The sequence below is a fragment of the Aspergillus oryzae genome, chromosome 4 (assembly GCF_000184455.2).
Source record: "Aspergillus oryzae RIB40 DNA, chromosome 4".
Lineage (NCBI taxonomy): Eukaryota > Fungi > Ascomycota > Eurotiomycetes > Eurotiales > Aspergillaceae > Aspergillus > Aspergillus oryzae.
In genome coordinates, this window is record NC_036438.1 from 3883632 (window position 1) to 3897663 (window position 14032).

Here is a 14032-nt window from a genome sequence, read left to right on the forward strand (position 1 = left end):
TAGATCTAGGCAATTGCATTTCTGCATCGGAAACGATAAAATATATATCAAGAATTACTCGACCCTACTTGCCAATGGCAACGAACAATCTATCGCCGATATCACCTAAGCCAGGAACAATCATGCCTCGTTCATTGCATTTCTCGTCCACCGCCCCTGTCCAGAACTCGACTCCCTCAGGCCAAGAGTCTACAGCCCGACGAATACCCGTCTCGGAGCCCAGTACACTGAGCATTACCACTCGCTTCACTCCCCACTCACGCAGAAGGTGAATCGCCGCTTCAGCCGTGGCACCTGTGGCGACGATGGGGTCAAGAAGAATAGCTGTGTCTGCGGCGGCGGTGTTGGAGTCAGAGCCATCCTGGCGTTGGTAGGGGAGGTTATTGTAGTATTCGACGGGCTGAAGGGTGAACTTCTCGCGGAAGAGACCCAAATGGTAGATAGGGACCGGGCCTGGGAGCAGGTTGTTGATTGCTAAATTGTTGTGCATATGGTGAGAATTGGGACCTCTCAGAGCGAATTGGACAACGTACCCTCAGTCATGCCCAATCCAGATCGAAGAATGGGTACCATTGCGACATTGGCGGGTTCAATATCTTGGGTATCATATTCGATACCTAACGGGGTTTGATCCTGGAAAGTGGATCAATCTCGTCGATCCGATACGATCAGGGATGATCAATCCTTACCGTTCCCCGCTTTGTAGCTTTCAATACCGTTGAGAAGGCCTCCACGCCTAGAATGGTCGTGATCTCATGGACAAGGCTCCTTGTTTCGCGGGTAGAAGTTTTATGGGACCGTAACTGGGATATCTTGGCTTGTAGGCACGGGTGAGATGAGATATGGACGTTCGGGGGAAGAGACATCGTGGCTGAGGTAATTTGGAGTATCGTATGGTTCTAGAGGTCGTAGGAAAATAGAGAGATAAGAAAATGAAAGCTTGTGAGGGGGGAGAGAAGCAAGAAATATATACACATCAGAGAAGTGAGGGGTCGGGGTGTGTCGTGTCACCTGCTCAGGTACTGTACGGTATGCATGTACCTTGATGTCAGCGTCCCTTTCTTCTTCTCCGCTCAGATTTCCAAGTCAATCTCTCTCTTGTCATTCCTTCTCTCCCTTCAAATTCCTGTCTTCTTTATCTCCACCTCTTTAGCCCCTCTCATTGTCGTTTATCGGGAACTGATAAGCTATCAACAATCACTTATCAGCTGTCTATCAACAACTAAATGATTGTTTATCCACTAAGATACCCACCATACTGCCATGACCCACTCTCTCCGTCCAATCTTCACTCCTTCCGAACTGACTTTTCACAGCTCCTCATTTCCCTTCCCAGCTCTACCTTTCGCTATAGAGATTATGTGAATCATATCGCGCATTGTCATTCGACATGCAATCCACAAGCCCCATACCTGCCAACGACACCGAACAGCTGCCTGAAACCCAAGCGCCACCTCCCACTACCGAGGAAGCTTCGCAGCGCCAAGCCTGGTCATCCGAAGGATATGGGCTGCCTCCCACCAGTGACAAGCCTCCTTACGGCCCCGTTGAACCAACGCCCTCACGAAGGGAACCTGTCGCAAGACCTCTCTCCAAACATGCTACGCACCTTTTCACGCTTTCATACTTGATATTCTTCGCCATTTTCGGCACTTTGGCGCGTCTTGGCCTCCAAGCCCTGACCATCTACCCGGGAGCGCCCGTGGTAACGGGCGTTCTCTGGGCCAACGTAGGAGGATCGCTACTAATGGGCTTCTTCCTCGAAGACAAGAACCTCTTCCGCGAAGAATGGGGTGACGTGAACCAAAACAACAGCAATGGCACGGGGACCGACCCAAGCGCCGAATCGAAACGCCACAAGTCTGTTAAAAAGACAATCCCATTGTACATCGGCCTAACAACCGGATTCTGCGGCTGCTTCACCTCCTTCTCGAGCTTCATCCGTGACATCTTCCTCGCGCTATCCAATGACCTGTCGGACCCCTCAACCCCCAATGGCGGATACAGCTTCATGGCCCTGGTAGCCGTCATCCTGACCACAGTCGCGCTCAGTCTCGGCGCGCTCATCTTCGGCGCCCATCTCGCCCTCGCCCTCGATCCCTTAATCCCCTCGTTCCCCTTCCGCTTCACGCGTCGATTCATAGACCCGCTCTTCATCATCCTCGGCTGGGGATGCTGGCTGGGCGCCGTCTTCCTCGCAATATGGCCTCCGGATCGTCATGACAATGGACCAGAGTTCTGGCGTGGTCGCGCAGTGTTCGCAGTGGTTTTCGCGCCGCTTGGCTGCTTCCTGCGTTACTATGTTTCTTTAGTGTTGAATACCCGACTCCCCGCCTTCCCGCTGGGTACGTTCGCTGTGAACATCTTCGGAACCATCATCCTCGCTATGTGCTATGACTTGCAGCATGTCGATGGTATCGGGGCCTCCTCGCTTGGCTCTGGGGCTAGTTCGTCGATTCTCACGAGCTGCCAGGTGCTCGCCGGTGTTATGGATGGGTTCTGTGGCTCAGCAACCACAATTAGTACGTGGGTAGCTGAACTAAATGGGCTCAGTCGTCGACGACATGCCTATTTCTACGGGATTGTCAATATCGGGGTTGCGTTGGGATTTTTTGTAATCATTACGGGCTCCTTGAGGTGGACGAAGGGGTTCGTGGAACCCGTTTGTGAGTGATATGCTAGACATATGTATTCTATAGCTTATTAGAGATGTATAGGTAGATAAGAACTTATAATTAGTTAATGACATAACAAATGCTACAAGCTAGTGTTACTGTTACTATTGGCTTATTGTTGGACGTGTACTACTATTACTATGTACTGTGTGATAGAACAATTGAACTCCCCGCTCAAACAAAAATTGTATTTCGTGCTAGAATTACTTATAGTACAGGGTACTACAACACAAAACCATGTGCAAGCAAACGAGAAATAATACCAAAGAAACATTGTGAAGATAAAGATGAACAATGAACAATCTTCAAGAACGGAATATCAAGGTATGCAAAACAGTCGCGTCAAAACAAAACAAAAACGTCAAAAATATGAGGGGGGTGAGATAGAACGCAAACATTAACAGCGGGGACGGCATAGACACATAAACTCAGAACGAATCTAACTCACATACATTAAGGCAAAAACTCAAACGGAGGTAAAAATAGTAGACCAAAGTATATGAGAACGAGTGACTTGAAGAGAAGCTTTAAAATGGTAAGATGAATATATAACGGACAAGGTATCAAATGATCAGGGGACAAATCGACTGGCAAATTGACCAAACACGCTGATGCGTAGAAGAGAAGCACTAAGGATTAAGAGTGTAATGATGAGTATCAAGAAAACAACAACTCCACCGAGTGCTAAAGTGAAGAACACACAGGACCAGCCGGGTGTCGAGATGTTGCCTTGGGAAACTGCCCGTGAAAACAAGAAAATGACCACACCGGACTCCTGTGAGCTCTTGTAAAAACCAACAGGAAAGACCATAAACGACGCAAGGAAAGACGTAACAAACGATTAAGCGACGAACAAACATCAGTCAGGAGACACCAGCAAGAAGCATTATGCGGCGGTTCAGTATCATAGCATTCCATAACCGGAAATCAAACTTCGCCGCCCACCTTCTTGCTCCTCCATCCCGACCCTAAAAATCCGAGATTCCGCCAGTGTCCAAATGCCCAGGAAACGAGAGAAAGAAAAAGCGAAAACGTTCAATGATGAATGGGACCCGAGTCAGAGCGAGAAACACGAGAAGTGGAACTCCGCCCCGAGGGCCAAAAAGAGCATAATAGCGATTTGAAAAATAGTTGATTATAGTGTAGAACTCCGAAGCCGACATACTCATCGCCTAGTACGCCGTGCCTACACTAGCAAGTGTCTTCGTTGGCATTGGGTGGATAGGTTGGTCCTTGCCGACGCGCAATGAGTCTTCGTAGCCAACCAAGGCCTGCGAGTGAAGCTTGAACGATTCGCCCATGAGCTTGGTAATTCTGAGACGTTGTCAGTAACTGGATTTTACGATATTGCGAGTTAGAGATTGAAACTTACCCCCATACTACCACTCCGTCTAGGATGTTACCCCATACACGGGCCACAGTGGAGCTGAGTTTACCAAAGGCATCGACGGCGTCATCATCGAACAAATTCCGCACCTTGTTGTAGATGGCCATTTCAGCCTCAGTCGCTGGCTCCTCGTCATGTTCCAGGCGATAGAGCCAGAGACTCAAGATGACCATCAGATCCAAGCCACAGAGCGGATGCTCAACACTCCAGTTGGTGGCAGATGTCTTCGCTACCCAGTTAATTCCTTGGATGGCAGCAATTTCGATGCATTCGAAGCAGGACTGAATAACCTTGTTCATCTCCTGGGAGCGCTTCACCTTCTCACGAGCAACTGTCATTGCAGCGGCCACTTCGTAAGACGAATGATACCGCAAGGCCTCTTGGATCGACTTGAGGTCGACCTCTAACCGAGCGCGCGTGTTGCGATAAACAGCCATAGAGTTGAAGATCAATGGATGGCCCTTCTGAGGAGTGCTAATAGGCACCACGATCGTCTCTGGCTCACAAACCTCAAGAGAGTTCTCCCATGTTTCGAGTGCGAGACGGAGCTTGTATTCGGTCACAACATCTTGCAGAGCCTCGAAGCTACGCTTGTGGTTCCAGACCTGCAAGAACAGAGCGTTGATCAAGACACGAGTCGCAAAAGCGCTGTAACGAACTTGTTCACCTTGGAAGAGGCAGTCGTGGGCCTCACGCACTGTGAGGGTGGTGGTCGAAGCCAGGCTACGGCGCCATGCTTCATCATCCGTGACATCAAGGTTCCACAGCGATTCTGACGATGGAAGCTCTAGGTTATCGAATTCATCGAAGCTCATTGCGGGAGTGTGGTTGAAGGTCAGCGTGAGCATGCCAAAAAAGATGTAGACGGCATAGTAGGTTCGACGGCATGACTCGTCCTCAATCCACTCTTCCCTGGTGGGCTTGGCTCCCTCGCGAGCTTCGGTACGAAGCTTCAGTTGATAGCGGTTACCAGCGACCATGTTAGCGAGCAAGCTCTTGATGGAGCATGTCCATTCAAGGCCTTTCGGATCACCGCTCCAACTCTCAAAGATCATGTTCAGCAGGCTGCTTTGCATAGCCCACAACGGGCATTTTCTCGAATCGAAGTTGTCCTTGTGTTGCAGGAATTGCGTAACCAGCATCTTCGAGCCAACATGGAGCATGAATGCGTGCTGGCGCTCAAACGTGTACAGAGCACCAATAGAGAGTACGGCTAACAACAGTGGAGGCGAGGTGTTTGTAGGCTTGAAAGACTCCTGGTGCAAGAAGGGCAAATGATGGTGATACAAGTTGAAATACGTCGACAGATACTTGTTCAATGCGGCCGTCGATGGAAGCTGGAAGCTATCGGGAAGCGATCCAAGGGCGTCGGCATTCCTGATACGTTCTACGATCATATTCCGCTCAATTTCATTTGAGATCTGAGGAGCCTTGGGCAGTGTCAGTGCTTGGCTGGGTCCAGGAGACTTCCGGTAGTTCACCGGGCTGACAGGGCCTGTCATCGAGGGATATGGTGACAAGGCGTTGGGAGTGGAATTTCCAGACACTGGTAACGAGTTGACAAGCGAGTGAAGCGAAGGTGCAAGCGCATCACCAACCGGTCCATGCCGATCCATGCTCGACGATAGTGTACGCGAGTCTGAGCCACTGTCTTGGGACATAAAGTGTTTCGTATCAACGGGAGAGACTAGGGTGTCCCAAGGCATTTGGGGCAACGTCGCGTTGCCCGACAAATAGGATACAGATGGTTCTAGTAGCGGACCGCGTCCGGGGGAGAAAGAGCGATCCGATTCAGCACGATCATTAACCTGACTGGTAGCGGCGGCTGCGGCCTTATGTTGGAAATCTGTCATCAACATGGCTGCAGTTTCAAGATCGACCATACCATCACTGCTTGCCTCAATTTGCTCCAACGTAGCAGGATCAATTGTAATTGAAGGCTTGGGGGGTGCAGGTGCAGGGGAGGACTTCTGAACACCTGCGCCGCCACGTCGGCGGCCCTCGGAAACAAGTGGGATCCCACCATCCTTGGCGTGAACAGTACGGTCATGGCGAAGGAGGAGGTCTCGGCGAACAAAGGTACTCCGACATTTTAGGCACTTGAAGGGCCTCTCTTTTGTGTCTGTTCGAGCAACACGTCAGCATTGTCCGCCATATCTGAATAATACCATCTATCCACCATGCAAGACTGAAAATCGCGTCCGGAAACCAAATCACGTATGCGACCAAGCCCCGCATGGTATCAACAGTCTAGAAGACCTAATTGTGATCGTGTGAAAAGCTGTGTCACTTACGGGAACGTTCATGTCTGCTGCGGTGTTCACTTCTGCTAAAAGCGCGATTGCAAAACTGGCACTTGTATTTCTTCTCTGGTGCGGATGTCTTTTTGGCCGGCGAGTTGCTGGCCGTGTTCGATGCGGATGGAGCCATTTCTTAGAGACGGTGCAGCGAAAGGCGGACCACAGATCTTCTCAGCAAAACAACGACGGCGAGAAAGATTGCGATATCGTCCCTTTTGTGACTTCACACCGGTTCTGAAAGCGAGATAATGACAAGAAGTCTGTGGGTTGTCTGATCATTCCTTGGGCGGGAAAAATACTGAAGCACACGATGATATCGGACGGGGGTCCAGCCACAGGCGGACCGAGGGGGAGGAAAACGAAGCCGTGGCTTTACGAGCCAGGAGGGGAAAACGGAATCAAAGGAATCGCAAACAATAAACAGGTTGATCGTAAGAGTATGTAGAAAAGAAAAGAAGAGAAAAAGAAGAGGGGGGAGGGTGGAAGAGGAGAGAAGAGGGAAAGTGGTAAGAAAAAAAGAGAAGAAAAGAAGAAGAGGAGGGGGAAATATGGATGGATGAGGAGAAAGTGAGTTTAGGGAAGTTCTGGTTGAAGGGGAAGGGGAGCGAGGGGGTGGGTATTGAGAAGCGAGTGTGAGAAAAGTCGCGCCAGGACGTGGGCACAAGCCGATGGCAGATTCGGGGCGATCGCTGAATCGCGACAGTGAGGCGGTCGTGTCCAGTGTCGGTGTTGGCGATTTGGGCGGCGAGAAAGCGTAACAACAAGGAAAGTGGGAGCAGAGGCACTGGCCAGGAAAAGAGGGGCTTCCGGGCGGGACTCACGGAGGGGGAACAAGCGAACAGACTGTCTCTGGAATCTCCACGCACTGGGTCCCTTAACACCACCGCCGATTCCTCCGAGGGCCAATCAGCACCCTTGTTGCCCCTTCTGACTAACTGGATAACGAAGCTAAACGCAACCTGGTTAGTACATGTCCTTCCGTACTCCGTCCCATACGACTAAATACAGCTTGCATACGGGCCAAAGTATACATCCAAACAAAGCACATCAACCAGCCCACTGCAGCCCACATGGACTGCTGTAAGTTCAAACCCGTCAACCCGGGTCAACCGGGGGGTCTAGAAAGACTTACTCATTCCGCTGTTTTGTTAGTCCTCAGAGTTTCTCCCATTTTCTTTTTTGAATGTGAGGGACCATCTAACATATCCACTTTTGCACTACCTATGTACACTGACTCCATTTTCCACACAACACAACAACGCATTGGGCCCCAAAAAGCTCAAGTCGAAAAATAAAATAAAAATCATATACCGCCATCTTCAGCAAGATCTGATTATCATTTTCCACAACCTATCCTATAAATACTATTTTATTCTGCTCATGCATGGCATTGGGCAGCACCGACATGACATTCATCAGAGCATCCCACGGAATGAATCGGTCATTCCTTACTCATTGGGAGGTTTAAGCATCGCCTTGTCTAAGGAGACAAAGTGTGTACTATCTACGTGGATGCAAGAGGGTTTTCTACTTGTATGTACTCCGGAGTTAATATTATGAGACACCACGAAATGATCACTACAAAGCATAATTTTAATCCTTCACCTGCTCATCCCTGTTATAAGGGAAGCAATAGGGTCTCTCACTCACTTACGGAGTATACTACCGTTCCTTCTCTTATATTAAAAGTCGGAAGCCCCGTAGTATCCAACCTACGGAGTACTTCTTCCTACATAGCCCTAGGAAACTTTGCTCGATTGAGGATAGTCCACTCTGTAGGAGTAGTGTATGATTACGATTTCTTTTATCGATATTATTTCATTGTGGGGTTGGGCCTGGCATGAGCCCAGCTTTATCTGGTATGGTATGTAACTCTGTTCGATGGGTTCCATCGGCAGGTACGTAGTGCCGTATACCAATACAAGACAGGTTAGTTAGTCGGTTCAGAAGTCCCTCCGCGATACAAGGTACTGGGGCTTTTCTCAGGTAAAGGTCGTTTGTCGTATCTCGGTAGTAAATGATCCCTATCATTTATGCTATCTGACAGCGCAGAACCACAACTCTGGTACACAAAACCGCTGCGGGGCTATGAATATCAAGTGGCTTTCTTTTATGATCTATTTAACCTATACAAAGAAACATGGTACTTATGGAGTGGCAATTGATGATAATTCTAATCTTGCAGCTTATATATCGACAGGGTAGGAAGTAATAATATCGGTCGGCTTAAAAAATAGGCCTACTGCTCAGTCAATCACACGCACCTATGGATAGCCCCTCCAAATGGTCTTTAATTTTTTTTTTCTTTTTTTTTTATTCATTTATTTATTTTATTTTATTTTACTTTACTTTTTATTGTACTTGCTCTCTCGGATTATGACCATTCTCAGCCCCTCGTCAGCGGCCCCCCCCCTTGCCCCTCCAACAAGGATCGAACAGCTTCAAATGCCACGGAACTGTGCGCTTGCCGACCTGATTTGTGTGTTCCCTCCTTTCATTTCCACCAGCGAGATTCTTTGCACACAGACTCTTTTTGAATATCTATTTTATTATTATTTTATTCTTGTCTAGACCCTCATTCCATATTATCATTCTTCACCTCATGTATCAACTTGTTTTCTTCATTTTTTTTTATTAATAATTGCAGATCATTTCCGGTGTCTTGAATTTTTATTTTATTTTTTAATAATAACAAAAACATATTTTTTCCTCCCCCAGGAAAAGGGTATCTTTGCGATTAATTAAAATTTGGGAGGGGAACCTTTGACAATATGGGAACCCCTCTCTTAAACCCGCCACCGGACTTATCCTGTTAACAGCCCCTCGGTCCCCTCTTGTCCCTCTTCCCTTCTCTGGCACTGGAAAATACCCCCCCTCGAATCCACCGATTGATCAACCCCTCCTTCGTTCCCTTGCCAGGAAGCTGCACTGGTAATCCTACGTAATAATCCCCAGTTATTTGGTAATTCGCGAATCGGTCGCCTATCACCGAGGTTGCTTCTGCTCACCACCCAATCAACGCGTGACAGAAGAAACCGGATTGCCTAAAACGCACCCTCTAAACTTGAACCTGGTGGATCTTCGACCTTGAGCTCGGCCCTTGGTTCCAGACTCCCTCACCTCGAGATGTCGGCATGACGAAGGAACTAATCTTAAACGTGAGAGCGGAGTACGGAGTATAATCCAGTGATAGTAAGTCTGGAGAAGCGATCAAGCTGTGTTTTCTTACCGACCAGATTATACCACTTTTCATGTTTCTTGAGAGGTCATCATTGCCAAGTCAGAGATCTTATGTGTACAGAAGTAGGCTTGGCTGATCAGCCACCCGTCATCACACAGCAATAGGAGAATATTGAACGATGTGATATCTCCAGGCGGACTGACAGATCATCAGCCACTCTACGGGAGATTGGACGATATACGAATAAATCTTCATTTATAAAAATAAATTTTCAGTATAGTGTTTGCCAATATTGATATTTATTTATTTTTATTTTTATTTTTTTTTTTTTTTACCATGAAGTTTTGTGGTTCAACGTTTCTAGAAAAAAGAAAATAAAATAAAAATTCCCCGTGAAGAATAGAGGGACAGAGGGCAGTGTCGAAGGATGTTTGCCTCTGTTCTTGGCCCCTCCAGCTCCAGGTCAGCTGCTCAGGAGAGTGGACAACCCAAGGCGCTGCAAGCTTCGCCTGTGCACATTCCCAGCACAGGGCCCGAACAACAGCTCCCTCTGCCCGTAAGTCAGTCTTTACTTGAGACAGTCAGTCAGGCTACATAATAAATGTAACCAATATTATCCAGCTGCACCGCCTGGACTTGAAACAACAGGCAGTGTCTTTGTCTTCCAGGAGACGGTACGTCAGGTGCGGTCGAGTTTCCTTTTGCGCCTGCAGGACTACATCATCAGATACAGTTTTGTTGCTGTTTTTGGAAATCCAACATCCAAGCAGACGGTGCATTCTGAATACCTGATCGCATCTGCATCAGTGGCATGGGGGGGATCTGTACTGGATCAGGACATAGTTTAGTTTTAGTTTCGGGTTAGTTGGCTTCGGTCAGTTGTGGCTGCCTGCAGGCCAGCAATCGCAATCGCGCCTAATCCCAGCCTCACTCGGAGACGCGCCTTCGTTCCGCGTGCCCCCAAGAGAGCTCCACCGTCGATGGGACAGATTACAGGGTACATCCCTCTCGTTTCCAGGTCAGATGAGTCGTTGCTGGTGTCATCGTCACTAATTCGGCATCTGTGTGCTTGTTCATCCCCCTTTTTTTAAAGTTTCTTAGGCTATACAAGCTAGAGTCATGACGGTAACTGGCTTTATGGCCATAGTCTGCCTGAACTATCAAATCCAATACACTTTTGAATGGATTTATTATTCATTTCATTGTTTAGCGAAGACAGTTCCGTAGAGATATAGTACAAAAAATCAATCCAAAAAGACTCCGTAAAATCCCGGCATGCCAGTGGGGCCTTCAATACTGAAGGGGGTTGGGAACCCGAGGAGCCCGTCAGACACGGTTAGTTACTAGGGTAACGCACATGACTTCAGAAGTACCACAAGGACGGTGTACCTTACGCGAAAACGTCACTGTCACTTCTGTGTTCACACAGATTGTACACTTTACGAAAACACCACCTTCTTTCCTGAGAGTGGCCTTCGGCGCGTAGAATAGATTTACCCCTCAACGGGCCTGACCTTGTCGCAGGCTCCACGACCTGGCATCACCGCTATCCCACCTACTTCTGATACTCGACAATCAGCACCCACCGCGGTCTTTAGATGCAGGACCCATATATCCACTCTCCACCTTACTGATAACTAAGCCGTTAGTTTGTCACTAAGACTAGTTATATATGTACGTACTTTTTTCTTGCCTTCACCGCTTTAATCTGCCAGCGTTGTTGAAGGGAGAGAGCGGTGAGCCGGCAAGCTTACTCTTTTGAGGAAGAGCTTTGCGCCGCGGGTCAGACAAAAGAACCTATTATTCGGCCTTCTCTGATGCGCCCAGCCTCTTAAATTCCTTCGAGGTTGAGGACTTCGTCGAAAAACTCTACCCTGGCAACTGGCGGGATATCTCTTTCTCGCTGACTCTCTCTCTATTCGATCCACTTCCCGGTCATGCAGCGGTCCGACCCAGAAACGCCCAGGATACGGAGTTGATGACCATAGGTTCCTGTTGGTGGATAACTAAGTTTTGTGTCGAGGATATGGCGGCTTTCTCGAACACTGTCGGTATTGATTGATGAATATCGCATGCTTTGTTGTACAGATCCAATTGTGGCCTCAGGATAAGAGAGAGACCCGATGTTGAAGGACCTGCGGACTCCGTCCCATCACTATCGATCTAGGCTCGCGCACGGGACCAAAAGAAGAAAATAGTGCAAAATCCTCCGTGCATACCGATCCATCCATTCATGATCGATCATTTCCAGTCCAATCTCATATTCTCCGGGTGTGTGGTCCCCTATTCCAGTGATGATTCGGTGGGTTTCGCTTCGGGTGGTTTATATTATGTCTATCACTCACTCGTTGTTTCTCTTTTACTGCTCGGATCACCATCACGTTCATCATGCTCATTGCTGTTCCAGAAAGGGGTAAAGAAGGAAAAAAGAAAAAGGTCAAAGTTAAAATCCGAAAGAGCTGGAAACCTTGAAGACTCTCCTGCGCTCAACAAGCGAGTTGATTTGCTGCAGCTAGCCGTCTTTATCATCCCTACGGTCCCATAGTTCGGTACGTAACCACATAGTCCCAGATGCAATAATGGATCTACGGCCAGTCGATCGGAAACCCAAAGAAGATAATTTTTTGAATCATGAAATTCCATCTCTCCCGATTTTCGTCCCCACCAGGTACCGTTGCAGGATTCCAGGAACCTCTTCCCCGAAGACCCCGTCCTTACACTAGTGAGCATCGGCAGCATGCAAACCGCCTTTTGGCTGCCGTCCCGGCAACTTCGTGAGAATTCCTGGATATGAACAAATGCAGGTTAGCGGAATCCCCCTCTCTCCCTTCTCCCCCTTCGCCGGCGGGGAAGAATATCGGTCTGGAATTCCTCAAACAGGCCATGACCATGGAGTCGGTGAGCGCTGGCCATCAAGTTTGGGCAAATTCCTCTTGATACGGCGCACGTTGTCGGGGGCCAGATTTTCCCTTTGTTGATTCCTTGACCGCTTCTATATATATTACACATGGCAGTAAGAAACTGGACTGTTGGGCTTCGTTGGTCCCCACCGGCTAGTAAGGGCAAGAGAAAAAAGGAAAATAAATCCAGAACCACTCCAAATTGAAAGAAGAGAAAAATTAGAGTAAGAGAGAGGGCCACCGCCCAAGTTCGATCTTTTTTTCAGTTAGTGTGGTTTCTCTCTCACATTTCTTTCCCTCGTCCACTCTTTCTCTCCCTCTCCCTCTATCTTTATTATTTTATTTTATTTATTTATTTTATTTTATTTTATTTTTTTTTTGTGTGTGCGTGGAACTTCTCGACTTCATGGCGGAGTATTTTCTGTGCGGCTTCGCTAACCTGGATTTAAACCTAAGCCTGCCTCAGGCTAAACTAATTTACAATGCATAAGTCGACTTCTATCCACTCACTAATAGGTTCTAGAACAGCTTGTAGTTAAACATCTGTGATTCACCAAATGTATGTTGTAGCCCGTCACTATCTCCTCAAAATATTCTACATAGCTTTGATAGAGCTGAACCATGGAATCTACCCGTCTGTCCACACTTGAGCGAGTGGCGTTCCATGGTTCACACCCGCATGTCAGATGTAGAGTCGTCTCCAAAGAACGACAGGCGTCTCACTGTAGTCAGCGGGTGAGACCAACTCGGTGTGCATTCGCTTGTCTCATTCTCTGTGTACTTGGCAACTCGTAGGATGTTTGCATGGTTGGGTAAATAATGGTTGATCATATATGTGCTTTTTGGGCACCTAGTGAGATAGCCATCCAGGAATTATATATTTCTGTGTGAAATAGCTCGCCAAGTATGAGCAGGTATCTATAGAATGCCTGCCGCATATACTAAGCTACCAGGATGTATATTTCAATGACCTTCCTTTTTCTAACTCGGTCTAGTTCTTACGATGCAAGTGTCGAATTTTGAGTGTTGTGTTCAGCTCTTTGTCTTGAGCAACCTAGTCGTACTCGATATCTAGAAGAGGTTACTACATGTTTCAGACAACTGAGGTATCCCGCTTTCCCCCAATCGTTACTCGCTCAGGTACAAAGTATGCTAATAATAAGAATACATACGTACATAACGTTTCACAGCATAATAAATACCGTCTTGTGAAGAATTTACCACACAAAAGCAATCATTCACTAATCAAACAGGTGAACGCGTGGAAAACCAAGACAAAAAAAAAAAAAAAAAAAAAAAAAAAAAAGAAACACAACCACCCCACGGCAAAAACTTCGGAACCACCAACACCAACACCAACCAACCGGTTCGCTAATCACCGATATACGTCTTCCACTCCCCACCAGAAACGGCCGATTGGAACCAAGGAAGGCTTCTGGAAGAGCATTCTGCAACATCCGGCACAATCTCTGGACCAACCGTCGTCTCCCGGGAAGTTGGAAAGGGGGGCCGGAGCAAAGCCAAAAAAAAGGGGGAGGGGCAGGGAGAGCGCGCAAACTACAGAGAAGAGAGTTCCACTGATTCAGCCT

The 14032-nt window shown here is 47.8% G+C and overlaps 4 protein-coding genes across 4 annotated transcripts; 2 read left to right on the forward strand and 2 right to left on the reverse strand.

Annotated features, from left to right (window-relative positions):
• Positions 1 to 64: 64 nt before the first annotated feature.
• On the reverse strand, positions 65 to 866 carry AO090102000246 (uracil phosphoribosyltransferase; the record flags this gene model as incomplete). The annotated part of the gene is made up of 3 exons (XM_001822409.3): positions 65 to 474; positions 534 to 633; positions 690 to 866. 3 exons carry the CDS (start codon positions 864 to 866, stop codon positions 65 to 67), a joined length of 687 nt encoding a protein of 228 aa, XP_001822461.1.
• A 524-nt stretch (positions 867 to 1390) lies between these two features.
• AO090102000245 (uncharacterized protein) lies at positions 1391 to 2674 on the forward strand (the record flags this gene model as incomplete). Its single annotated transcript, XM_001822408.3, has 1 exon — positions 1391 to 2674. The coding sequence occupies one exon, from the start codon at positions 1391 to 1393 to the stop codon at positions 2672 to 2674; it is 1284 nt and encodes a 427-aa protein (XP_001822460.1).
• A 1173-nt stretch (positions 2675 to 3847) lies between these two features.
• Positions 3848 to 6492, reverse strand: AO090102000244 (C2H2-type zinc finger protein; the record flags this gene model as incomplete). Its single annotated transcript, XM_001822407.3, has 3 exons — positions 3848 to 3989; positions 4048 to 6184; positions 6357 to 6492. 3 exons carry the CDS (start codon positions 6490 to 6492, stop codon positions 3848 to 3850), a joined length of 2415 nt encoding a protein of 804 aa, XP_001822459.1.
• A 1731-nt stretch (positions 6493 to 8223) lies between these two features.
• On the forward strand, positions 8224 to 8933 carry AO090102000243 (uncharacterized protein; the record flags this gene model as incomplete). The annotated part of the gene is made up of 3 exons (XM_023236917.1): positions 8224 to 8260; positions 8410 to 8563; positions 8753 to 8933. The coding sequence occupies 3 exons, from the start codon at positions 8224 to 8226 to the stop codon at positions 8931 to 8933; spliced, it is 372 nt and encodes a 123-aa protein (XP_023091732.1).
• Between the last annotated feature and the right edge of the window lie 5099 nt (positions 8934 to 14032).